At 46.5% G+C, this 25,313-nt stretch overlaps 13 protein-coding genes across 13 annotated transcripts; 5 read left to right on the top strand and 8 right to left on the bottom strand.

Moving 5' to 3' along the window:
- Positions 1-291: 291 nt before the first annotated feature.
- Positions 292-1,599, top strand: V865_004539 (uncharacterized protein; the record flags this gene model as incomplete). Its single annotated transcript, XM_066228319.1, has 5 exons — positions 292-465; positions 544-726; positions 830-1,246; positions 1,333-1,403; positions 1,476-1,599. 5 exons carry the CDS (start codon positions 292-294, stop codon positions 1,597-1,599), a joined length of 969 nt encoding a protein of 322 aa, XP_066084416.1.
- Positions 1,600-2,315: 716 nt separating this feature from the next.
- Positions 2,316-3,404, top strand: V865_004538 (uncharacterized protein; the record flags this gene model as incomplete). Its single annotated transcript, XM_066228318.1, has 5 exons — positions 2,316-2,322; positions 2,393-2,577; positions 2,640-3,053; positions 3,157-3,227; positions 3,278-3,404. 5 exons carry the CDS (start codon positions 2,316-2,318, stop codon positions 3,402-3,404), a joined length of 804 nt encoding a protein of 267 aa, XP_066084415.1.
- Positions 3,405-3,832: 428 nt separating this feature from the next.
- V865_004537 (uncharacterized protein) lies at positions 3,833-5,804 on the top strand (the record flags this gene model as incomplete). Its single annotated transcript, XM_066228317.1, has 12 exons — positions 3,833-4,042; positions 4,122-4,280; positions 4,343-4,416; positions 4,471-4,552; positions 4,636-4,662; positions 4,730-4,851; positions 4,932-4,967; positions 5,015-5,077; positions 5,153-5,249; positions 5,321-5,476; positions 5,543-5,732; positions 5,791-5,804. The coding sequence occupies 12 exons, from the start codon at positions 3,833-3,835 to the stop codon at positions 5,802-5,804; spliced, it is 1,230 nt and encodes a 409-aa protein (XP_066084414.1).
- Positions 5,805-5,908: 104 nt separating this feature from the next.
- V865_004536 (uncharacterized protein) lies at positions 5,909-7,426 on the bottom strand (the record flags this gene model as incomplete). The annotated part of the gene is made up of 1 exon (XM_066228316.1): positions 5,909-7,426. One exon carries the CDS (start codon positions 7,424-7,426, stop codon positions 5,909-5,911), a length of 1,518 nt encoding a protein of 505 aa, XP_066084413.1.
- Positions 7,427-7,971: 545 nt separating this feature from the next.
- Positions 7,972-9,275, bottom strand: V865_004535 (uncharacterized protein; the record flags this gene model as incomplete). Its single annotated transcript, XM_066228315.1, has 5 exons — positions 7,972-8,099; positions 8,166-8,462; positions 8,533-8,697; positions 8,758-8,911; positions 8,982-9,275. The coding sequence occupies 5 exons, from the start codon at positions 9,273-9,275 to the stop codon at positions 7,972-7,974; spliced, it is 1,038 nt and encodes a 345-aa protein (XP_066084412.1).
- A 1,344-nt stretch (positions 9,276-10,619) lies between these two features.
- Positions 10,620-12,047, bottom strand: V865_004534 (uncharacterized protein; the record flags this gene model as incomplete). Its single annotated transcript, XM_066228314.1, has 7 exons — positions 10,620-10,786; positions 10,845-11,068; positions 11,121-11,190; positions 11,257-11,364; positions 11,499-11,560; positions 11,645-11,679; positions 11,751-12,047. 7 exons carry the CDS (start codon positions 12,045-12,047, stop codon positions 10,620-10,622), a joined length of 963 nt encoding a protein of 320 aa, XP_066084411.1.
- Positions 12,048-12,501: 454 nt separating this feature from the next.
- Positions 12,502-13,869, bottom strand: V865_004533 (uncharacterized protein; the record flags this gene model as incomplete). Its single annotated transcript, XM_066228313.1, has 6 exons — positions 12,502-12,632; positions 12,695-12,924; positions 12,989-13,058; positions 13,139-13,312; positions 13,394-13,506; positions 13,559-13,869. The coding sequence occupies 6 exons, from the start codon at positions 13,867-13,869 to the stop codon at positions 12,502-12,504; spliced, it is 1,029 nt and encodes a 342-aa protein (XP_066084410.1).
- A 1,103-nt stretch (positions 13,870-14,972) lies between these two features.
- V865_004532 (uncharacterized protein) lies at positions 14,973-15,339 on the bottom strand (the record flags this gene model as incomplete). The annotated part of the gene is made up of 3 exons (XM_066228312.1): positions 14,973-15,033; positions 15,099-15,248; positions 15,323-15,339. The coding sequence occupies 3 exons, from the start codon at positions 15,337-15,339 to the stop codon at positions 14,973-14,975; spliced, it is 228 nt and encodes a 75-aa protein (XP_066084409.1).
- Positions 15,340-15,460: 121 nt separating this feature from the next.
- V865_004531 (uncharacterized protein) lies at positions 15,461-16,053 on the bottom strand (the record flags this gene model as incomplete). The annotated part of the gene is made up of 2 exons (XM_066228311.1): positions 15,461-15,765; positions 15,855-16,053. The coding sequence occupies 2 exons, from the start codon at positions 16,051-16,053 to the stop codon at positions 15,461-15,463; spliced, it is 504 nt and encodes a 167-aa protein (XP_066084408.1).
- Positions 16,054-16,531: 478 nt separating this feature from the next.
- Positions 16,532-19,712, bottom strand: V865_004530 (uncharacterized protein; the record flags this gene model as incomplete). Its single annotated transcript, XM_066228310.1, has 12 exons — positions 16,532-16,647; positions 16,710-16,787; positions 16,843-16,926; positions 16,992-17,166; positions 17,258-18,313; positions 18,368-18,742; positions 18,798-18,916; positions 18,980-19,136; positions 19,199-19,297; positions 19,357-19,438; positions 19,510-19,603; positions 19,661-19,712. 12 exons carry the CDS (start codon positions 19,710-19,712, stop codon positions 16,532-16,534), a joined length of 2,487 nt encoding a protein of 828 aa, XP_066084407.1.
- Positions 19,713-20,014: 302 nt separating this feature from the next.
- Positions 20,015-20,990, top strand: V865_004529 (5-formyltetrahydrofolate cyclo-ligase; the record flags this gene model as incomplete). Its single annotated transcript, XM_066228309.1, has 6 exons — positions 20,015-20,111; positions 20,169-20,297; positions 20,356-20,553; positions 20,613-20,686; positions 20,748-20,820; positions 20,869-20,990. The coding sequence occupies 6 exons, from the start codon at positions 20,015-20,017 to the stop codon at positions 20,988-20,990; spliced, it is 693 nt and encodes a 230-aa protein (XP_066084406.1).
- A 427-nt stretch (positions 20,991-21,417) lies between these two features.
- Positions 21,418-22,770, top strand: V865_004528 (uncharacterized protein; the record flags this gene model as incomplete). The annotated part of the gene is made up of 2 exons (XM_066228308.1): positions 21,418-22,234; positions 22,310-22,770. 2 exons carry the CDS (start codon positions 21,418-21,420, stop codon positions 22,768-22,770), a joined length of 1,278 nt encoding a protein of 425 aa, XP_066084405.1.
- Positions 22,771-22,985: 215 nt separating this feature from the next.
- V865_004527 (uncharacterized protein) lies at positions 22,986-25,185 on the bottom strand (the record flags this gene model as incomplete). The annotated part of the gene is made up of 8 exons (XM_066228307.1): positions 22,986-23,193; positions 23,273-23,525; positions 23,595-23,731; positions 23,796-23,967; positions 24,031-24,387; positions 24,446-24,541; positions 24,605-24,844; positions 24,912-25,185. 8 exons carry the CDS (start codon positions 25,183-25,185, stop codon positions 22,986-22,988), a joined length of 1,737 nt encoding a protein of 578 aa, XP_066084404.1.
- Between the last annotated feature and the right edge of the window lie 128 nt (positions 25,186-25,313).

The raw sequence follows: 25,313 nt of genomic DNA, 5'->3' as shown, positions 1-25,313 counted from the left end.
TCCTGGATCCTGGCAAATGACTCCCGAACGATCAATGATCGCCGGTTGATTTATGTCTTGGATCGCCTCTTTTCCACAACAGAAACCAACGAACTGCTGAATGACACATGGCTTTATGCACTTGGAGCAGGTGACCTCCCACTTAATGTTTAATATGCCCTCACCGAAGCTTCTTGAAGATTAGGACAAGGTCAGTCGTCTCTGGTGTGATTCCAATCATCCGAAGAGTCATATATCAAGTAGCAGTATACATCCCTCTATATCAGATTACACCCCATCGTTTACTTCAAGATGATATGGTACTCCATCCTCACCTGCCTATTCATCAGTACCCTCACTTCTATATGCGCTCAAAACATCCCTAAAGGTTTTATAGGTTGTCACAAATTAGAATCCGACGGATTACCCTTTTACTCTTATCCCTCTGATCCGACTCTGCCATTTGCCACCGTAGAACAATGTGTGGTGAGTCATCAAACGAAAGGCTTTAACGATCCTTCTGAAATGTCAAGTATTTGTCATCTGACCGTTTGAGCTTATCAGGCGAATTGTCTCCAGACTAATAGCAATTACAACTTCGCCTTATTCTGGCATGCTCTCGATCCCAATAATCCGGGGAAGACAGTCCCCAATTGTAGATGTTATCCTTACACTGCTGACGTTCCCTACGTCGCCGGAGATCCATATGGAGGTTGCGAGCTTCACGGTATACGACATACCTATGCGGTGAGTACTCCGTGACATACTAGCCGGTATACAATCATGAAGGTGAAGGACTGATGGTACTGGGACTCTTGTTTTTACTGAAAACACCCACATGAATGAGTAGGAATTCAAAACTAAGCCCTCATATACTTTCACAGGCTGTTGGTCAGCCATCAGCTCCACCGCTCCCACACCGTTCACAGTCTTCGGTATCGCGGGGTGCTTAGACAATTGTATCTTCAGAGATACTCAGAAGACCTTACGATACGCCATAGTTCAATCGGATCCTCGAGGGGATTGGTTCTGCCGTTGCTCACATGCTGAGCAAGACCTTTTACCCGTATCGCAAAGGACGAGAGCGAATTGCGATACGAGGAAGATGTATATCTATCAATATCCTGGGAACGTGGGTCCCAGCCAAGCTGCCAAGAGAAGAGAGAAATACAAAGGACTGGAGAAGAGGGACGACGAGGACGCATTATGCCCGGTAGAATTGGAAGCTTGTCCAATTTCGGTAGAAGGGCATCATGGTGATTATGAGGTACGTCTAACATCCTCTATAAGTACTCCGACTGGGAGGATCGAATGCTGAGATGGTTGCTACTCATACTTCGGGATTCATTACAGTGCGTCGATACGAGCATCGAGCTGGAGTCGTGTGGTGGATGTATATTTGGAGCCAATCCCTTCGGAGTAGAGTAAGTTGCATAATCTGATCTTGACAATCTGCAAGACCTTCCAGTAAACTAATCAGGACACATGTCATGTAGCTGCACATCCCTTCCTGGCGTATCACCTGAATCAGTGCTATGTTCATCAGGTACCTGCCAAGTACTAGAATGCGAGGACGGATATGTCTTGATTGACGGAGCTTGTGTGTCTCAAGACGACTGATAGCTACCGTAATTCTCGTCAGACTGATTTTTGTGTTTTTATACGTCACATATGGACTCTCGACATGCATGCGTCCAGCTCTTCTGTCGAAAATTGATCTATAAACTGACATTCCTGCGGAAGATGCAAGCGGGGAATCAAGTGTGAAGGGGGTGATTAACCAGGAATGAGGCAAAGAAGCTCGTTTGCAGAGCTTCAATGACCATTCACAAGAGAATGTTCGGCATAACAGAATTCATATGGTCACTGGAGGGGTTGACATGTCTTTCGGCTCTGAGGGTCAATCTTTCACTCGGCGACAAGGGCTAAGGGGTGGAGCTTGAGTAAATGGTGACATACACACAATCAATCAACTACCATCAATCAGAAACTCGAGGCTGCACAACTAAAATCGTCCTGTGACCGACCGATCAAAAGATGCCCGATAAGCCGGTAGTAAGCATACTCCAAATAGGGCTAGATGACTTATGTTGATAGCATCATCATCTTTGCCGCTCTGTCTCTTCCTACCAATCTTGTTTGGCCATACTGAAGTCAAACATCGAAAAGATGCTTTCCACAGTACTGATCTCAACCTCCCTTCTCACCCTTGCAAAAATCACGATCGCGCAGGATTTTCCGGCTGGCTACACGGGATGTTACACTTTCCCTGCAAGTGGTCAAATTACAGGGCTAAACCCAGCCGAATTCAACCTTCCCCATAACAATCGAGGTGAATGTATCGTAAGTCGCTGTCATTCTTGGAGCATCTCAGTCGAAGAACACTTACTTACGTGCACGGTGCACCGTAAAGGCAACATGCTTTCAATCAGAGATCTTGGCACCCCACGCTTCTTCTGGTACACGATCGATCCCACCAACGAAGAAGTCGCCATTCCGAATTGTCGATGCTCAAAGTCATCTCCTCCGATCGATACTTGGAGACATGGTGATGCGACTGGAGTCTGCATCGTTGAGGCTGTGGGAGATAGTTATGGAGTGAGTGACGCGATGTAAGAGAACATGAAGATGCCGCTGCTGACTTGTAAAAACTGGTTCAGTCATATCTCACCAGACCCACACACGAGTTCACGGGATGTTACGATCTTACCGACCCATCATCACCAGCCGCGTTCCCTGTTAACTCCCCTGAAGATTGCTTGTCGACATGTCCAACCTCAACCTCCGACCTGCGATACACTGTGATACAGGTCGATCAGTCTAAGAATTGGAGCTGTAGATGTATCACCGACGTATCTGACATCCTACCTTTCCCTGAGACCGTCTTGATCAACTGTGATATCGGAGCCTACTTCATTCATAAATATATTTCGACTGTCACGCCAAGTCAAGCTGTAAGGAAAAGACAACACCAACGGCGAATTTTGTCTGGCGGAAAGAAGGAGGGTGATCTTTGTCCTGTTGGACTGGAGGCTTGTCCGGTGTTGAGAGATAGCCAAGAAGGAGACTATGAGGTGAGAGCGAATCAAAATTCGGTCAGAGCATGATGAAGTTCAGGCAAGTTCCGGTGATGTTTGTCTATGTACTAATCTTTGTAGCTTATTGCATGATATCCAGTGCGTCGACACGACACTTGAGCTGGAGTCGTGCGGCGGTTGTGTCTTCGGGAGCGACAAATCTGGTGTCGAGTGAGTGATGGCTTCATGAAATGTGTGACAGTGTGCTGACTCGCTGATAGCTGCACTACTCTTCCTGGTATCTCGCCGGCGGCAGTACTTTGCTCCCAGGGTGAATGTCAAGCCTTGGCTTGCGCTGAGGGATTTACTTTAGTTGAAGGGAGTTGTGTGTCGGTCTTAGCTGAATAAGACGCATGCCAATGAATCTAGCATGTTGTGACATAGATAGAGAGGTTGGAGTATATGCAGTACCATATCAAGTGCTTACTTTGAGGTTGTTACCCGGTCGCTGAAGCTAAATGCGTTCAGCAGCCACGAGGGGTTAGTCATAAATCTTCAGGAACGAACGGATCCCCTTTCGAGCACGGCAAATGAGATCGACGTAAACATCCCATTAAATCCGATTGTGGAAATATTGAAACTGGGTATGAGCAAGTTTGTTTTGTCTTTTTATCATCTATACATGAGAATTACCTCGCTATAAACGTTCATTGCCTCTATACTGTTCAACTTTCGTTCATCTTTCAAGACGATGACCTGCATTAGTATATGACATACGCACTCAAATCCCTCTTCCAAACTTCAACCCAACCAATCCTTGATTCTCCCTCACCGCCATGACATCGCCATTCAACGAAACCCACTACCGAGAGCAGCTCGAACTAGAGGCCCGGGCACAGTTCGAGAATAATAAAGGAATATCATTTGGCCCTTATGTATTTGGGTATGCGGCAGATGGATTTGCATTCGGCTTGCTGGCTTTGCAAGTGCTACAATGGTATACTATGTCTCATGCTACCGAAAGGAAGACAATTAGGATCTTAGTCGTGAGTGTGCCGCAATTTCCCGAAAGGCTCATCGGGCTATATGTCGTCAGCGGATGATTATGACTGACCTGATTCATAGTGGTGGACACTCTTCATTAGTACAGGCTATACAGTCCTTTCAGCCAGATGGATGATGAACCTCTTCGCGTTCGGTTTTGACGTGTATAGAAATTTTTTCAATTTTAGTTGGGTATCAACCTTTTTCCTGTTGGACGGCTTGATACAGACCCCAATCACCGTGAGCTTCTTTCACTCCCTGGGTCTTGATCGAAAATGCTCCAACATCAAACACCCCCACAGGCCTTTTTCGCCCATCGGGCTCATGTGCTCTTAGGCAGACCCAAATGGTTCCTATTCACGATCATACCGTCATTGTACGTCCCCTGTCATTCTAGATCCTGGTAGGGAGTCTGACGTGCTCAATGTAGACTTGTGACAATTTCAACCTGCCTGGCATTGAAAATCAAAGCTCCACCCATTGCCACAGACCGATTGTCGGAAAGGAGCCGTGTAAGTGTTGTTATACGCAGCGATGTCCCGTGTCGTATGGAAACTGAAGGATTTGGGCTTACCACTGACACAATGTCGCATAGCTTTTCACTGGTCTCTTGCTGTCATGGGTAAGCTCATGACAGACTTCGTCTTTTCAGTGTCTCTATTAATCACACATGACTATATACTCTATAGCTCGTTCTCACTGTCTTTATCGATCTGATAGTAACAGGAGCGATATGCTGGTCGCTCTTGATGAGGAAGTCGGCCGTCAAGAGCTTTGAGACCACAGATGGCTGGATCAAAAAGTCGATCATGTGGGTGCCCAATCTCTCCCCGCCCGACGTTCTTCGACAAGGACATGCTCAATTGACATGCTAATTCTGGGATTCTTTAGCGTGTTCCTGGAGGCTCAGGTGGCCCCGACAATATTGTGAGTCACGACATATTCGAGGAAGCGCTTGGCTGATGATGCCATAGTTCTGTCTGCTTCCTTATTGCATTTGCTGCTATTCCTCAGTGGAACCTCTCTGCGTTCTTCTTGTACGTGAACCCTGGAACAAAAATTGCAGATATCGGAGAGCACATGTCATTGATAAACCCCAACTAATCTGATAGGTGCACGCCTAAAGTATACGCTGCCTCTTTTCTCGGTATACTGAACGCAAGGCATTTCCTCAAGAGGGATTTAGCACCACAAGGAGTCTTTCACATTGTGAGTCCAGCATCGCAATCCCTTGCCAACGACCGGACCGCTCATCTCATGAACACTATCACGCGCTGTAGAACCGTCCAGTGTTTCCTCGACTCGCATCGTACAGGTCTGCCTTTGCAGCCAAGATGAATTTGCAGGCTCAACCTCCAAAACGGTTTCCCGCTCAATACCGTTCTGCCAATGGTACCGAAACTGAGATTCACATAGAAACGGAGACTATACAAGAGGTAAGTGGTGCAAAGTCATGGCCAACATATTGTCACTCAATCAACTTATGGTGTTGGTCTCCCCAGACATATCATTTGCAACCGTACCCCATTAAACGATCCATTAACCGAGATCCTACATATGAGACTTCCTCTGAAATTGAGGATCTGTCGCTGGAACAGGAACCGGTGGAAGAATTGGGAGACATCTTGCTGCAAGATCAGATAGAAACGATAGACATCGGACCTGAGATACCGAGGCAAAGGGGGAAGTCTTGTGAGTTAGGTGGTCCAATTGTCCTCCTTACAGATCTTCTAGCTGACACATAATCTAGTGTCATCAGCATGAGAATAATGACATGCAATCGCTACTTCATATCCATCAGACCCTGATATCATCCCAGATCCTCCGACTCTATCACATATACTAACCATGCTCATACACCTTTCGACTCAGTGAGACAAAATATCGTCTAGTCTACTTTCGGCGAAGCGTTCCAGCTTCGTTGCTCTGCTGGAGACAAAGTTCGCGAAGGATTTGAGACCACTTGTGGGCGAGGACTTCATTCTTGTCTCTGTCGACCGGTGACCGCGATCATTGAACCAGTGAGATATCGAAGACAGATCATCTTCCTGCGAGGCTGTTTTTGCTGTACGTATCTCCCCCCCTTGGTCATGGTCTTTTTGAGGGCCGAATTTACTCAGCGGTTTGTACAGAAACCCTTCTGAGGTCCAGGGCCTAGAAGAAGAGGAGTATAGTGTAGGACGCTGTGGAAAATAATCAATGTATACGTCGTCTTCACCATCATTTGAAGGACCTGCTGTCAGCAGCAATTGGCCAGTATGAGGAGGACCAGTAGCTTGAAATGACAATGAGAGGGGAAGAGAAAGCTGCTGATTGGGATCATTCGACGTCGGTGTTGAAGAAGAGGATTTGTCACAATCAGATGGGTAATTCAGCGTGAGAGGTTTACCGTTGAAAAGCTGCTTCGTGTCTGGGGAAGGATGGGTAAAAGCTCGGAATTTGGACGTATCGATCGCCCAGTCAGGTATGGTGAAATTTCCTTTCGCAATTTCTGAGTCTATGGACAACCTCCCATCTCTATATTCATCTGCAGCCGGATTTTCTCTTGACAAGGTTGAGGTGGACGAAGCTGTACTGCATGGCTCGATAGGTCTGACATTGAAGTGAGAAGACCCGATAGGAGGAGCCGTGAGGGGTCGATCGATGTTGTAGGACCGTTCTGCTGGCCGATTCTCAAGTCCCGAGTGACTTGCAATATCATCCAAGCTCATCAAATACGAGTGATGATCCGGGTCTTGACTCGCCCAATAGTCGTCATCATCTCGTCTCCGGGGTCTACATCCCTGAGCTAGGTCACGATAATCGTTATCCAATCGTTCCTCGCGAAGTATTGACATCGCCCAGTCGGTTCGTGCTGACTCGTAACTCTCTCGAGCTTCATATTCCTTCAATTCAGCTTCTGCATACACCACTCTGGACAATAACACATCGCGTTCCGAATATCCTTCTGTCCGGCTTGAACTTTCCTCGATCGCCGTTTCAGCGAATCTTCTGAATGAGGTAGCATCTGACAGCTGCGATTCGGCTTGTTCCACTTGCTGGACCAAGTCGGATGCAGAGAGCCGATTGCGCAATTGATAGTTCAGAGTCGATTGAGCCCGATACCACTCTTGTAGAGGAGATATGGAGGATCTTCGACTGTTCACTGATTCTGATACCAGCTTGTTGTCCCTCCAAGAGGACTCTCGAGACCGGCTAGAGACTTCGGAGGCATCGAAGTCGTATGTCGAATACTGCGGAGTAGGTGGCGATATGGAATGTTCCCAGTCTTGACGACTTGGTCTGCGGTCACGTTTGGAACGGCCGAGTATTCGGGATGGTCTGAGAGATTTGAGGGATTTGAAGGAGGCCGTGAGAGCTGAGAGTCTGTCTGAGACTGGTCTCATATCGGCTTCGAGCACAGTTAGCGCTAAGTGATTGGTGATGCTTGGGATATATTCCGGTTGGATTACGTGGGGAAAGGAAGGTGGTTTTGGTTGCACTTGGGAACAGAATAAAAATGGCTGCAGGACTGAATTCCTCTTATATATCCGAGTAAACAACACCCCCGTACCCGTATAGCAGATAATTCCTTCCTTTTCTGACATCAAAATTGGATGAAAGGATCGAACGCGGAAACAAGTTTCGAAGATATATCAACTGCAATACCGTAGGACTTGGTGAAAGGATGACAGCACTACCGAGGAGATGATGTTATATATATATGTGTCATTGATGTCAAAACCAAGACTGCTGACAAAGCGGACAACAACGCTCCAACCAGCCTGAAGAGATGTTCGACAAGATATTATACATTTTGGTTAAATTTCCTATTATAATGACATACAGACACTGCTACTGCCAAAGTGTAAATCCCAGAAAAGAATGATATGAGTTAATGATTCAGAATGTCCATTTTGGCATTGTCCATTGTTAATGAAATCTTGTCAAACTAGTATTTGATGGTGAAGATTTGGTTGGTATTGCCTTCGAAGCATTCCCAGGTTTGAAGCCGCTTTTCGATATCGTAAGGAGATTGGGCGGTCTTTCCCGAACCCTCAACGACATCCAGACAGGTGTCTAGGGTAAGCGCAAAGATTAGCTGAATATCGAGCGATTGGGCTAAATGATTAGGTTGTTACTCACTACCACCATTGTCGACTCTTAATTTATCACCAGTGTAGTCCCATCTTTGAGTCTCGGAAGCTTTGTTGCAATCATCGATCCACACAGCTTGGCCGTTACCTCCAGCAACGTTGGAGTTGAGACACTTGTCTGGGAACTCTCTCAACTTGATTTCACCCTTTTGACCGCCGGTGACCCAGAACAGTTGGTATTTGGAGGTATCAGAGTCGTTGGGAGCGCAGTAAGCGATGTTCACTTGAGTACCTGAATCAATCTTGGCGGAGTCAACAGTGACACAAAGGTCGTCTCGGCCGTTGGCTATATAATATGGTGCATATGACCTTGTCAGTGATCGTGCAGGCTACATGGATATCTAAGACCAACTTACGGTGCAATCTGTGAGAACCATCGGTAGGATCGGGGTAGACATCCTTGACTGGAACGTCTGGTGAGGGAGAAGGAGTGCTGACGCTGTCGCCACCATTGTCACCACCGTTGTTACCACCGCCATTGGGGTCCAAGCTGTTTCCATTGTCGTCGATAGGATACCAGACTGGGGGACAGGTATGTTAGCTGGTCGTAACAAGAGGTGTATGATTGCAGTATGACTCACTTTGGTTAGTGTTGCCAGTGGTGCACTGCCAAGTCTGGGTACCTTCCCATTCGCTACCTTGGTCCAGACATTGGTCACCGCCAGTGATAGCGATTCGGTTGTCACCGGTCAAGTACCAAGTCTGTTGGAAGAGAGTGGGGTACGAGGTCCAGAGCTATAATTACAGGCCCATAGTCAACCTTTGTACCTGGCGGTCAATGCATAGCAAGAAGATAGTTACGCACCTTAACGATTTCATTGTTGTCCCTACCGGTACCAGCATCAAGAGCTAAACCAGAAGCGACGTGAATGACACTTCCAGATCCGGGGTTGATGTTCCATTTTTGAGCTTGGGCGCAGTCAACGGTTTGGACTCTTACCCCATCACCGAAGGCATCGCCTGGGACGGAAAGACATTGACCGTTTCGGTTGGACTTGATTCGAACACCGTTGTATCGTTTACCGAAGGATCGGTCGACAGGTGAAGCAGAAGCAATAGCCAAGAATGGAAGCAGAGCTACAAGGGACGAGAGTTGCATGATGAAAAAAAGACTGAACGAAGATGGGCTGGTGATACTTAGTAGTGAGTTATGAAAGCTAAGAGAAGATGATTAGTTAGTTGAAAGAAGAAGAGGATCGATCTGTTTGACCGCTCGAAGGCGTCCTTTATATACCTTGAGTTTTATGATGATGGGGGTCCTACATTTCGGCCGGTCCGAAGTTGGTCGAGGTATCTGACCACAACAAGAGGGACACAAAATGGAGGTCATCTTGTCAGATGACCTTTCGACGGCGATGACGTTCCTCTCAATAGTCCTCTTTTACCCCTTCAGGTATGCGGTACATCGGACTGCTCGATGTTGTTGACTGACTTCTGGGCTATCCGGAGGGATCCAACATGCTTATCCGAGCATATCAATACCAAGCTTTACCACGTTGGGCAGGAATGTGAGTAAACAAAGGGATAGCGGAACCGAAGACGAAGATGTATAACCGACGTCGTTTTCATGACGTAGGGACCAAGAAATCGGAAACATGTGTGTTTACAGCTGAACACAAACAAGTTGGTGTGGTCGTCATAGCCGACAGACGGGCTATGTAAAACATATGTGGAATAAACTTCCGCACTAACCTTGTCCGTCGATCGCTCGTGAACGTTTGTTTGCATCAGTTTCGGTTCTTGTTTCATCAGTTATGAATCGGGTTCCGCACAGAGAGCCTTTCGGCATAAACATACTACGGATAGGAAAATTCCCCAAAAAGATCTCTGGGGTATCCACATCGAGATGCCATAAGAGGTAAACAACTCAGCGAAAAAGGCTGGGGTTTAAGCATGTCTGCTGTTCCTTGGGAAGGGCTTTGCTTGGCGTTGATGTAAATGAGGCTCAGGCGATATGGATGGATCACCCCATCAATGTAAACCTTGGTAAACCGTATGGATGGTCTCCACATCGAACAGCGTAAGGCCGCCTTACGAAAGCTGTGTACCTCCATGCTTTGTTTGACGCCCGGGTCTCTATTTCGTCAGTACAAGATAAGGTGCGACCACACAAAAATTGCTTTGGAGAACAATGATTTATCGTTTACTTCGGGCGAAGTCGGAGCACCGCTTTACCAAACCTTCCACGATAAGGTACCTACTTGTTCACTATCCGGTCGGATGTCTCACTTTTCGCATTGACTCGCTGATGAGATGGCTTGACCTTGCAATACTTGCTGTAAGGAGGATGACGTGCGTGGCTAAGACACTCATTTGTCTTGACTCAAACTCAGCTTGGCAAATAAATGGTAAACGTGATAATGTGGCTATTCCATTCACTTGGGTCACATGATTATTCATAAGAGCATTATAAGTTGCAAAGGATACTCTATTGAAACGCCAACTAACAATCATCTGCGGGCTCATCGCCGAAAACGGAGAACACTTGTTGACGGTCACCCTCAAAACAGGTCCAGATCTGTAGTCTCTCTAATCTATCGTAAGGTTGCTGGGGTGTCCTAGACGAGTTCAGCTCGACGTCTAAGCAAAGCTGCAACGCTTCGGATGGATCTATCAGTACACACCAATTTAGTGTAGAACTGATTGAGCATGCTTGATTTGAACTTACTTCTCGAATCTAAGGCTAAACGCGTACCATCCCACAACCAGTTTTGTCTGGTGTATGGACTTCCGCATCCATATGTGGTCAACCTGGTACCGTTCCTCGGGGTTTGTCCGGCGTCAAGACAGAGCGTAGGGTGTGCTTGAAGAAATACACGGGCAGGAGTATTGAGTGTGATATTCCAGAGTTGCAAGTCCACGTACGGTGAAGTGTTGGGGAGACAATAAGCGCTGGGAGAAATTTCAGCTGGATTTTTGGAGACCGCGTTGAAGGCAAACTCACATATCAATAAGTTGATTCACTGATGCCACACCATTACCCAACATGACGCATAAATCGGGTCTACCATAGGCTAAATCATATCCGAATTCAGCGGATGTACTGAATTGATGATGGAGCCTTCGCTAAATACACTCACGGTGTATACGTCGACCCTCACTGACTGGATGATCAACGTAGACAGGACCAGAAGGGATAGATGGTGATACACCGGGAACAGTAGGTGTGGTACCGATTATGTTCCAGACTATCATAAAAGAAAACATGTCTACTTGTCAGCATTTATAATAGCTTTTGCTCAGCAAATTTCGATATAGATCAATCGACCTACCTTGATTGGTATTATCATCAACGCAAGTATAAGTTTGCGGTCCATTATACCTTCATCCAGACATTGACTGCCACCAGTGATGGCGATCCTATCGTCATCGGTAAGATACCAACTGGGTTTGAACAGCTCTATAAATCAGCATATATTCTGCATACAGCACAAGTGTTATGATTCCCTCCTATTGACAGAGACTTACGTTTGTTGGGATATTCCAGGGTAGGATTGCCAAATCTATTCTCCCGTCAGCTCAAATCCGACCCAGATGGGGAATACCACTAATGCGATTGCCGTCATATACTCACCTTGATAATCGCATTGTCTTGATCTCCTGTACCAGCGTCCAAAGCCCAATTGGTTCCACTGATGAGTATACTATCTGATCCGGGGTTGACATCCCATTCTACAGCGGAAGTACAATTGACTGTCGTTACTCTTGTCCCGTCCTCCCACTCTGCTGGTGGTGCAACAGGCGAGAGGCATTTCAATGATCGATACGATTGGATCTTGACGGATGAGTAACGTTTGGTGAGTGGTGATGCGAGGGTACTAGGGAGAAGATAGATGACGGTGATAGTGAGGAGCGACTGGATGTTGACCATGATGGCTAGGAAAGAGACGATTTATCAAATGATATGTATATTGGACTCAATGAGGTATGATAGCAGATGGTTGATGAGAGATCTTAGGCAAAGGTTGTCGATGATGATGGGGGTAATTTGCGGGTTAAGGTTAATGGTGGAAACACGAGGACGAATGATGAATGCGATCATGGTGGAGATGATGATGATGATTGGGGCGCAGATCAATGTGATTCATATAGTACCTTGGCAACAGTAAGAACAATAGCAAACTCGATGCATACCTTTGGGCTTATTATTATACTTTATTGCTAATATCTGTATCTCATTGCTAACTATAGATTGTACGTACTTATGAAGTAATTGTCCACAAAGCGGAGAAAACAAGAAATCGTCCATTGTCCATGGCTGATACCATCTGATAGAGTCACACCAACATGGACGTCATCAGAAGCTTGACCCTTTATCGTGCGGCCTACAAAGGATAGAGAGTGAAGATCTGTTGTGTGTTATCAGGGAAACATTCCCATACTTGCAAGTTGGCTTCGGTATCGATTGGTTCACCAGGTGTTCTTCCAGAGTTCAACTCGACATCGAGACAGAGATCTGCAATGTGTGTTGACCTCGTCAGCATAGAGGGAAAGACAGGTTGCTGTGAAGCCACTCACTTTTACCATCAACTTGGAGCTTGTCCGCCATATAGTTCCATTTCGTCACCTTGTTGCCAGCTGCCGCACAGTCAGAAACGAATACTCTGGATCCTGAACCAGGGTTGGAGCCAACATCCAAACATCGATTGGGTTTGAAAGCCGATCTGATGTAGTCTGATTTCGAGCCGGCAGAGAGGTTCCATAGCTGTGCTACTGAAATTGTGTTGTTGTTTGCATAACATTGACCGCTAAGATAGGTCATTGTATAATGTCAGCACTGATATCATGTCATTATACCGCACAGTGACTTACATGTTGACTGGGTATGCGAGTTCAAGGTTTCCGTTACCTGCTGTTACACAGAGCGCGTTTTGGTTATTGGCTGTCAGTGACAAAAAAAACATCATGCGGGAATCAGCTCCCCCACATTGCATCTGCGCTAGAAGGCAACTGGGCACTGACGATGGATCCTTCTTGATGTATTAGAGGGGTCTTTGAAGACACCACCACCACCTCCGTTGTTGTTGTTACTACTTTGAGAAGGTTGAGTGGCAGAGGACGTTGAGCTTGGTTGAGCAGAGGTCGAAGAGCTTGAGATGGCGGGAGGTGGATTGCCATCTTGGACAACAAACCAGACTATGGAGAGACTTGAATCAGCCACAGACAAAGTCACACAGTCTCCGTCGGTCCTTAGAAGATCGGAGGGATGACACGTACTCTGATTGGTATTTCCAGTAGTACATCTCCAAGTTTGAGAACCATTATCACCCTCGTCAAGGCACTGATCACCACCAGTGATAGCAATTCGGTTGTCACCAGTGAGGAACCAGCTGTATGACTCGCCTGATTAGCATCACTCATGTTATCTCACCATGAACTCACGTTTGTTGAAATAACGTAGGATAAGAAGTCCAGATCTTGACGATCTCGTTGTTGTCTCTGCCTGTTCCAGCATCCAGAGCGAATCCAGGATCTTCATGTAGAACTACGCTACCACTGCCAGGGTTGATATCCCAAGTTTTGGCTCGTGAACAATCAACAGTGGTGACTTGTGTACCATCAGCAGTTGGTCCGACGGGTGAAAGACACCTTCGATTTCGGTATGATTGGATTTTCACGCCGGAAAATCTCTTGATTGGTGTAGCGGATACGAGTGTCAAAGTGAGAAGGGAGAGAATAGTGACAAAGTACATAGTGAACGTTTGAGTATAACTTGATCTTTTTAAGTTTAGATAAGGGGGTGTAGGCTGTACTGGACAGCGAACACACAAGAGATGGATGCAAGAGCCCTTATATACCTTCCATCGTTTCCTTCTGAGTATCCTGCTCGTATTCGGCGATGAGCAAAGGGGTCACATGGCCCTCGAGCTCTTGGGCTCGTGACTATTGGTGAGACCTGTGCATGTAAGTTGCTTCCTCCGTTAGACCTGACTCTGATGGCTATGTAGAACCCAGCTCTTACATGTATTGTATTCGAGATGGCCTTCGTTCGGATTCATGTCGTGGATCGTATGAAATTCGCTCGTCATCACCTGTTGCTGCAATGCAACTGCAGTGGACTAGATTAGGTTGGGATACTTCAAACGAGTCAAGAGGCGTTGGAACATTACTTGTTGTTGTGCGGTACCTGAGTCTTGTTGGAACTGGTAACTATAAGTATGATAAGGTTCAATTCGTTCTGCTGTGCTCTTCGAAGATATTCTCTCTTTCAGAAGGTTACAATTGCCAGATACCCGGTATTCATCTTCCTCGATGTACTTTCCATCTTCCCAAACCACCAAAAAGGTAGAAAGTACTTTTTCAGACCTGATCTTGCCTTCAACGGATCTACAACTGTGCGGAAACTCGCCTAGATCCGGTTCCTGACCCCAAATATCGATGTTTAATGACAGGTGACAACCTCAATGCGTTCATTAACAGCGCAAATATACCTGGTTCATGGGTTAATCATATACCCGATGAGGTCACCGTTAGATTGATTGCAAGAAAAGGAAAACTACTGACTTAGATTTTTAGATCCGAGGACAGAACTGCGGATCGATATGTACATACGTTCAAGAAGTCAAACGAACGACATTACAAGACCGAAACTGAAGAACTAATCGATGCTCTTTCCGACGATGCAGAGATTCAGACAAGAAGGCAGTGCAAATGAAACATCCAAGTGAAGGTTACCCCATACTAGCTTGAGATTATTTTAATGGTTTTACCTTTTTTCCGATATTCTGCCTCTTTCAATTGCATCGAGTTGAAGAGGGGCTAATTTATTAATTCAGATCTCTTGGCCCCTCTGGCTCTAGTTGTGGGTGGAGGTCGTGAAGGTTATAGTCACTGAACCTCCCCGAGACTTCATCATCCTGAACCAAAACATTGGAGAGGTAAGCTCTGGTGCATTGCTTGAAACATATAAAAGTCAACTTACTTTGATAATTCGGAGATCGCATCACTGATTTGACTATCAGCGCCACTTGCGACACTGGAAATGGATCGGGAAACAGGTACCCGTTCTGATCCGAGTCGAGGTCCCCAGTCAAACCCATAACCTCCCTTCTTCGGTACAAAATCATTACTACTAGAGGTAGTAGGGGAATGCGATTTTGGCTGGGCAGCTCGGCCAAACAGGGTACCATAATTGTTCAGATTCACTTTTGGTTGTACGCCATTCGAAGAGTAATTTCCTGTCCATGACGAATAGTTGTTGTTGGAAGACGTCAGAGCCGAGGATGTCCCACCAAACGATGATTGGGGCGCAAAAGAATAGCTACTAGATTTAGACCCCCACGACTAAGGGTGTCGACCACCGTTGTAGGCGTTGAGGATACCGCTGGGCCTGTTGGGTCTAAAGAAAGGGGATTGACGAGAATAAGGAGTCAAGGCAGAGCGATCGTCGATTTGATAAGGCGCACCGCTGCTGGTCGAGCTCGCGTCTGCCTCCGAAGGAGGATCAGAGGAATCGCTGGAGCTATCTGAATCGCGAGAGGGGTATATGTAGATGTCACCATGAATGGGTAAAGACGGCCCAGTGGAGGGAAGGGAGTTATAATCCGACTTGGAATATGAGGGTTGGTAAAAACCCCTTGGTGCGATACCTGACGCATCAAATTTAGTCAGCAGCAAGAGTCTGTTGCGGCATGGAGCGAGTGAGGTGTGATGCAGATGGGTGCAAACCACAACTTACCTCGTGCAAGCTTTGTTCTAAATTGATTGAATGCCGAGGTAGCGGACGACGAAAGCCGATGGCGATCAAACCATGACAGATCAATATTCGATGGCAAGGATCCGTGTGTTTGGGAGTTAGGGCCTATAGATCCCGCCCTTGAGGAGATCGACGGCGAGCTGGGAGACGGGAAGACGGATCTGCCTCGAAAGTTGACCATTTTGGGGTAGTTAAGTCTTGATCAAGGGAGGTAGATTACTGTTTACTTATGTGTGTCGTCTAAAGGTATGACTATTCAGACTTTTTTCGAAGAATAGCTATTTTGAGTTTACAATAGAGTATGGGTAGAAAATGGGACGCATGTGTCAAGTCGTGATGGAAACACGTATTATCAGTAGTAATGCAGCATACGAGTGTTGTTACCGATACCGAATGCCTCTCGTTTCACCTTCCAGCCGCTAAAAAGGAACTTGCTGTCAAACTTTAAAAGTACCTTTGACCCAGATTTAACATCATATCTCCATCAGTATTTCCGTCCTTTATGAGGCCCGCTTGTTTGATTCCTGTTTCATGACAAGAGATCAGTACAATTTGTTCGTTCGTCAGCACACAGTAGGGGTTAGCCTCGGAAGATAATCAGGTGTTCGTGGAGACAGGTAATTATAATGCTGCAAAATACATCTGATACCTACCTAGACCTACTGCACATCATCCAATTTACCTACAACGCTACCCACTTTTGTAAGCACTTCTTCCCATTCCTTGTCTCGATCCGACAACCATGTGATAGCTCCTCCAGCACCTATGCTCAATTCTGTACAGTGTTTCATCGTCAGCTATACCGTAGATGGGCCGAATAACGAAGAAGTTACCCACGTTCTCCCTCAGCTACTATTGTCCTGATCACCACACTAAGGTCTGATACCCCGTCGATTGAGAAGTAACCGAGGCAGCCTTTCGATGAGGTGGGTAAGCATTAATAGCCGGATAGTCGTGCTGTGTGACTCACCAGAGTAGATGCCCCTTCTCTTATCACTCTCAAAGTCATCTAGCATCTGTACAGACCGTAATTTAGGAGCACCGGTCATTGAGCCTATGTATCATCAGCATCAGCTAATGCTGGATGATTCGATCGGAGTGTCGAGACATGTCACTCACCAGGAGGAAAACATCGTCGAACACACTCCACACTTCCAACATTAGCTGCCAAGATCCCCTGAACGGTAGTCACCAAGTTATGCACGCCGTAAGATTCCAATGCAATGAGTTTGGGTACGGATACGGTTGATGGGGTACAACAAGAAAGTAGGTCAGAACGGATCAGGTCAACGATCTAACAAGCATCGATAACATCAGCACGGGTTTCGTTCCATCTGACTACGATTGCAAGATGTTCTCGGCAATTGTAAAAGAAAGGTCCTCACCATGAGATTCTCTGCTCTCTCTTTCTGATCCAATCTTAATTCTTCTCCTATCCTCTCATCCACCCTTTTGCCCTCTTCCACGCAGGCCTCACTGCCCTTATCCTGTCCCTTACAGCCTGTGTTAGGCGTACAAACACATTGTCCCGGCTTGACTCTCGCTCTAGTTCCTTTTATGGGCATCATCTCTACCCTCCTGTTTTTATCTATCTTCAGAAACCTCTCTGGACTTGACGAAAGAACCGACAGTCCTTTGCCTCGCGGAGTTATCAATGTAGGAAAATGGAGATATGTTGAGTAATATGCGGGATTGAAGGTTCGTAATCGAAGATATAGCGGATAGGGGTCAAGGGCAGGAGGGCAGGACGAGAAGAACCGAGTTGTCAATGTTAATTCGTAGGATTCACCTTGTCGTATAGCTTCTCGACATGCATCTATTCGTTTACGATAATCAGATCCTGTCGCGTTGGGCCGGAATGTTGGGAAGCTCGAAGCGGGCTTAGCGTGATCTGAAGTGGGATTGCTGAGAACGTCTCTGATTGATTCGAGGTAATCTTCCCATCCTTGCTGACTTACTCCGAGCGATACCTCGTGTGATCGCAGCCAATCTAACATCGATACATCCTCATCATCTTCATCATTCTTTCCATCCAATGGGACTCCTTCATCTCTCAACACCCCTCGAGCTATCCACTGTCCTTCACTTGTTCTTTCTGTCAGACAATCGACCCATCCCCAACAGGCATCGACCTCTTCGACTAGGCCATCACTCCTATCTACCCGAGGAGCCCGCTTATATCCCTGAAGAGACTCCATTTTCATTTCATATCCGAAGTATCCTACCCAGCCTCCCCTGAAGCCCTGTGACGACGTAGCTGAAAGGGAAGATGTAAGAGACTGAGATCCAGCGGAGAACCAATCCCAGAAAGTGGTTGCATCGGACAAAATCAGTTGACTCGGAGGAAGAGATGGTCGATGTAGGGTGACTGTACGCGCGCTCAAGGAGTACGAAAGAAGGAACGATGGCGTGGCGAGTGATGTAGTGGTTGATCTCGTGGGCTATGACAACCGTTCAGCAAAGAGATCGAGAGTATTCATGCAAGCATCACATACCGTCTGACCATCGAGCCAAAATTCCCCAATCGCTTTTTCCTTCCCTTTCCTAGAACCTCGATTCTGCTTGACCAGACTCTCAAAAACGTCCTGAGTTCTTAGCTGTTTACCTAAATCACCCATTCTTTTCTCCGATATGCTCAGTCCGCCTCGCCTGAACCCGCGCTGAGATGGAGGTCTGGAAGGAGAGGGTGTGATTGGTGGTGTGGGAAGAGCTGATGATGGACGTGATTTGGAAGCGGCGGATACTCTATACGCACATGATGCGACGATCTTAGAGGGGAGCGCAGGGAAAGAATCTGGTGAGGAGTAAAACTGATTGACTTTGGCAAGGAAAGATTGGAGTAAAGCTGAACCGCGAGTGGAAGAGATTGACTAAGAAATGCGTTAGCCAAGTAGATAGATAGATTTCCGTGCATCTCTGACCTACCTCTGGATGATACTGCACACCCCATATAGGATGTTCTCTATGTCTCAATCCTTGAACAGTACTGGGTCTATCCGAAGTCGGAACAGACCAAGCGGTAACTTCCAACTCATTGGGAACAGCTGAATGCGGCTTCAGCACATGATGTCTACATATGTGCAAAAGTAAATATTCAAATAGCTCACTGCTCGGGTCTACCGTCAGACTGTTATAGACGACCACCTCAAAATCGTTCTCCTTGCCCGACAATTGCCAGAATGGGGAATCGAATAAACCCTTGGACGGAATTACTGGTGAGACAGAGACTACGTGACCGTGAGTGATTCGAGGGGTATTGATAATCTGACCGTTCCCGCAAGGTGTCAATAGCTTCCAGCGAGCCACACCGCGTATAGGATACATACCTTGGCACCAAACGCTACTCCTATCGCTTGATGTCCCAAACACACTCCTAGGATTGGTACGGGGTGAAATCTCAGCAAGCCCAGGCCGAAGCCGATATCCTGATCATTTCTGTCAGTTCATGGGAAATGCGAGATGAAGAATGGCGCTTGATTCTCACCGAAGGGTTGTCTGGTCTACCAGGACCTGGAGACAGTATCACGCAGTCAATATTGGGTAAAACCCGTTCTTGAAACTCGGACCTACGCAAGGTAGGTTTGTTCAGCTCTCCCTTCAGACACAAGGTTCTACCTATAGTAGTAGATGCTCTCACCATGTATACTTGTCGGCCTTGATCACGACCACCTTGTTGAGGACCTCTGCATCGCTATATAGCTGAGTGAACAGACAAAGGAGATTGTTGGTATCTGATCGTTTTGAGATGGTAAGCTACATGTCGGAAAGGTTGACTATTCACAGCTCACATGAGTCGTAATAATCCAGGATCAGGGTTCTTGGTAGGGTGGGAGGCTGCATGTTGTGCCATCAAGCTGTGAGAATGATGTTGACCACGAATGAGATGAAAGAGAAAGCAGAAAAACAGAGTGAAATCGAAAAAAAGCTGAGCTGAAGATCTTGGATCTCTTATCGAAAATGACAAATTACGTAACGGGATGTCGCTATCGGGTTTATCGATAATCTTGTCCATCGATGTTTTGATGCATCTCCGTTGATCTTCTTATGGTACAGGGTATGCATAGTGACAGAGACACTCAACGTTCACTGGAATGACTCAACAGGTAACATCACCTGCCGGACAGCTCAGTGAACCATCGGACATGTCGACCCAAGCAGCTTTCGCACTCAAGGCGTCTTTGCGGAAATCGATGCTGAGGACTTTGAAAGGTATGTCAGATGGTGAAGTGGAAAAGCAATGTGAGTGGTTGATCTCATTGACTGGAATATGACTCATTTGGCTGACTCAAGGGGCAGCACAAGCGGTATTCAGAATACTTCTCGATCAACCTTTCTTCAAAGAAGCGAAATCGATAGGTTGTTATTTGAGCATGAAGCATGGAGAACTAAGGACGAATGGGATTGTGGATCATATCCTGAAGAGAGGTGTGTGATCTGCCATCATCGAGTCGATTCGGGTCTGACAAAGGCAGCGACGTAACAGGCTCAACATTATATACTCCCTTCATCCCACCACCGCCATCACGAAGCCCTGAGGCCCAGCGTTCATCGTCATCACAGGATATGAGAATGTTACGATTGTACTCGTCATCTGATCTGGAGCGATGTCCATTGGATAAATGGGGTATTTTAGATCCGGGAGAGACGCGGAATGACGTAGAAGGAGAAGATAGGGAGGATGGTGAGCTAAATTGACGGACACTTATGACAATTTCAAGGCTAGAGCTTATCTTGGTGCAGTGATGAATCGTTCTTCTCCACCGCTCGATCTCATCTTAGTACCTGGTGTGGCTTTCGACGAGGAATGCAACAGGGTGAGCCATTGTACAGTACTCAATTAGCCATATCAGGCAAGACTGACATGGAACACCCTAGCTGGGGAGAGGTAAAGCATATTACGATCGGTTTTTGTTGTCCTACACGTCGAAAAGACCGTCCCCGTTACTCGGTAAGCTCATTGAACCCCCCTTCCCTTCTTCGCTGACGATTCAACCAGTTGCTCTGGCATTATCTCCCCAGATATTGGAGGCGAGTGAAAGAGTGCCTACGACCGAACATGACTTCCGATTGGATGGGGTCATCTCACCCGAAGGTGTAGTTTGGAGGGAGAAGAAGTAAAAGGATATCGTATACTAGTCCGTGTAATCATTTCAAGGGAAGTCACAATGTCACATCTGGCTCACAATGTATGTATGTGAGTTAGATGTCCTGTTTCATTGAAGTTATCCTGCCCATACATCCTCATATCGCGTGTACCAATGACGCCCTGTTTATGAAAGGATCTCTTTCAACGCAGTTACGCCTATGGAACGTCCTTTGTCATTCATCATGTATCAAAAGAGAGTGATGCGATCAATGGGTCACTTTCATGGAAAGCGACATCTTGGTGCTATACCTTAAACAGTAACAACCTTTTGACAATAAGATCACAATCTCGCTGAACAACTACATCCTTCTTGGCCCGCAACTCTCAATCACACAACTGCTGATAGCCTATCATTTCATAACGAAAAACCTTCCCCGTCTCACACGACTCTCTCACAACATGCAACAACGACCGTTCGGCTTTCCATCATTCGGTCAACCATCTTTCCCTTCTGCCTTCTCCCACCAGAGCTGTTTCAATGCGCCTAGATCGACATTTTTCAGCTCTCATGCTCCACCACATCCCCAATCATTCGTCAGTAATGGCTGGTCACGACCTGGTCAATCATCATTCACTGGTGATCCGTATTCACAGTTCAGTCAGCCTTTCCCAGGATTTCGGCCTGGTTTCCCTCGTCCTGGTTATCCAGGGTCCTTCGGCGGACCTCATCCTAACGTGATCTACCCTAATCAAAGAGCACAACCCACTGGTGCTACTTCCTTCACTGGCAGTATTCAGTCTGGCGTGCACAGTGAACCTTTCCAAACACGATCGCAAAGGTCTTTCACCTCCAATGGCCATAGCCGTGATGACGATGGCTTGGACGGACCATGGAAAGGAGGTAGTGTTCGAGATATGTATCGAGATCATCTGCACGCTCATCGTGACGCTCAAGCCCGACAGGCTGAACAGGCCAAAAAGCACAGTGGCGATTGCTTCGATTCCGTGAAGGCCGCCAAGATAGAAGTTCGTATTTCTCAATCCAAAACCGATGGTTTTACGGTTGAAACACTAATGGAAAAGCAAGAGGATTTAAATAGAGCTTGGTCCGGCTTCGCCAATTCTCTGCAAGAGCGGATCGAGCATGAACAGAACATATCGGAGCTTAACTTCTTAATGGGTAAACTAGATGCTAAGCGCTATAACGAAGCTTCGGTTGCTGATCTGAAGAAGAATTTCGAACGGTATGGACCGATAAGCAAATCGGATGATGACGGTAAGTCCATCACGCCTTTGATCAATCGTGAAGGGGAACAAGCTGGAGGCTGACTTTTGCCTATGTTACAATTAGGCAAACCTGTCAAATCCCCTTGGTCCATCTTTATCTCAGAGATCAGTCGAGACTCCACTTTCAACGATGATGAAGTGATCCCCTTCTCTGATGATTCTGATGAAAGCGAAAGTGACTTGCCGCAATTTACATCCCGAGGTCAAAAAAGTGTTCCCCGCTTCAATCAAGATCTATTTGGGGGTACGAACGGCCCATCGATGGGCTCATCGCGGTTCGGTGGTACGGGATGGACGGGACCATCTTTCTATCCTTCAGCTTCGGCTACGGGATGGCACAATTCCACTGGATCTGGATATCGACCTAGTACAGTATTCACATCTGGCTGGGGCGCATCGCAACAGCCTTCAGCTTTTTCGGGCTGGAATAGTCAGTTCAGAGGATTCGGACCTGGAGCTGGATTCAGCGGACCTGGTCAACCTAGCTCGACCGCTTGGTCTCGCACTTTCTCGTTTGGTCGATAGATCATAGCGGATCAACTGTACTGATCATATTGCAAAGTGCCGACAATACTAAATCACAAAGAAGTTCCGATTGCATGTAATGGCGCGAGTTAATGCATCTGAATTTAAGGCACCGTATCTACTGTATCTTTGATATCAACTGTAAAATCCCTTACGGCATTTGTACTTTGACTATACTCCCTCTGTCCTCTGTGACTTACCGCACCTAGCTAGTTCTAAGCCCGAATTTCAAACTCCCTCAAGGATCTGCCACTGAGATCGTGCTTCGCATCCCATTCGTCCACCTCATCGTTTCTCACTTTGATGAGCTGATGAGAGATCGACCCATCCGGAAGGGAAATAACCACTTGACGTAATTGATATCCACCTAATTTAGGTAACAATTTTGACCAGAGTACGAAATATAATGCACAGAGGAATACACTAAGCCATTGCAGCAGGGGCGAGAAGGTTAGTCAAAGGTGTGACCTGTAGAGCATAGACAAAGATCGCTTTTACTTACATTCCTAATCCTGCCAACGATGAAGCCCCATAGAAGAAACCAAAAGAACTATTGTTGATACCACCAGTGGGAGGTACCCATGGCATGATGATCAAGAATAAGTTCGCCGCCAGGAAAAACAGAACCACTATGGTCCAGCTTCGATACTCTGGTCTAGGGAGGTTCAATCGTTTCCTATCCCTTCTAACGATGAACAATCCCAAAGTCATCAAAGCTAAGAAGAATGATGAAGGGTAGTTTTGAAGTGCAACGACTACAACATGATACCCGATTAGCGAGATCACCTTGACACGCGGTGCTCCTGGAATTGTGATCTACGTACTGAAGTTGAAAGCACTTCCTGCTGGTGGAGCAACGATGATGATGAAAGATACAACCCAGATGGCAATGATCGCTCCGGTGGGTGTACCAAACGGCCAAGTAGTAACCCAAAACTTGGGGTAAGGTAGCACCCCTTGTCTGTGGGTGACACAGTAAGCTCGATTTCAATCACCCTAGAAAGCATAGGTAATTTGTGACTTACCGACCAATTTCTCGGATCATCCTGGTATGTCCCACCATCGTAGTCAATATGTTACTGGATGCACTGAGAACGGGTAAGATCGTAAGGCCCTTGGCAGCTCTGTCGCCAAACAGCTTTTCCCAAAAGATACTAGCCGTCACTTGGGTCGATCCTTTAATTTCTTCTTTTGTCACTATTTCCGCAATAGAATCAGCTTTGTCACTGATTCTATCATTGTAGAGTCAAGAAGACTCACAAACAGCAAAATAAGCAATATTCGCTAACATGTACAAAATAGCTACGAAAATGACTGCCGTATTCGCCGTCCTCCTTATCGTCTGGATCGGATTTTTTATCTCATTTGCCACATTGAAAGAGTTTGTATAACCACCGTAAGAGAAGATGATACTGACCAAAGCATTGGACAGACTGTATCCGTTATTTCTTGTGCCCTCAAATGCATTTCGGAAATTGGCTTTTGGATCAGGAACCGCTTTGAGGTGACCTCCCAATGCCACAAAGCCAGGTATAATGATTAAAAGCATGGTGATGATTTTGGCGACACCGCAGAAATTGGAAAGACGTAATGAAAAATTGGTGCTGAACCAGATAGCTGAGCTCATCAAGATTAGTAGTGCTCCTTTTGATGTCTTGAAGGAGGATCGACTTACGAAGACATATGATAGTCAGTGCTGCAATGCCCACTCCCTTGGACTCCCAATCCGAAGGTGTATGGTCAGTCATCTTGAAGATGTATTCCGCAACAACTAAGATAGGTATTTTTTACGATTAGCCTCATAGAAATGAATTGAAAGGCGAAGACAGCGTACCAATCACATTCGAACTGACGAAAGACAGGATTACAGTCTGAACGGCGAAAGCCACAGGGAAGAAATACTTCGGTTTTCTGAATGCTTGTTCTAGGTATACTACTTCTGCTCCTGATCTTGAGGGGAAGTAGGAAGCGAATTCCAAGTACACCGAAATACCAGCCAAGGAGATGAGCAAACCAATTGGCCAATAAATCAATGCTAGACCGACGGATCCGAGTGATTTCAGTAGACTCGAAGCTGTATATGCTATGTCAGCGATGAAGGCAGGACGAGACGCGCGGTAAGAGGGTAGTCCTGTACTCACGGAAGGAGAATATACCTGTCCCAATCAACATGGTTATATTCAAGAACAAAGCTGACCACCACCCTACAGAGTATCCAAGGGGGTTCTGACTTTCTACTGGAGCACCAGATACATCTTGGATAGTAGCCTGAGCGCCATTTCCACCTTGTTCGCCGACGAAATTTACCTTTCCATCGATATAGAATTCGGGTACACCTAAATTATGATCTCCTCCAGGAGTGATCTCTGCTTCCGGTGAGCTGAGGCTTTTCTCTTGACTAGATGAAAAAGACATCGTTGTACTTCTTCAGTGGATTTATGGGCACCGTAGGCTGCAGCACCCTTTTGTGATTACAGGTCGGGATATCACATTCGGATCGTATTCTGGACAAGCCCGCTTATATACCATGGTCGATCTGTATC

This window comes from Kwoniella europaea, chromosome 1 (assembly GCF_036810445.1).
Source record: "Kwoniella europaea PYCC6329 chromosome 1, complete sequence".
NCBI lineage: Eukaryota > Fungi > Basidiomycota > Tremellomycetes > Tremellales > Cryptococcaceae > Kwoniella > Kwoniella europaea.
This window is presented reverse-complemented; position numbering and strand designations above follow the sequence as displayed.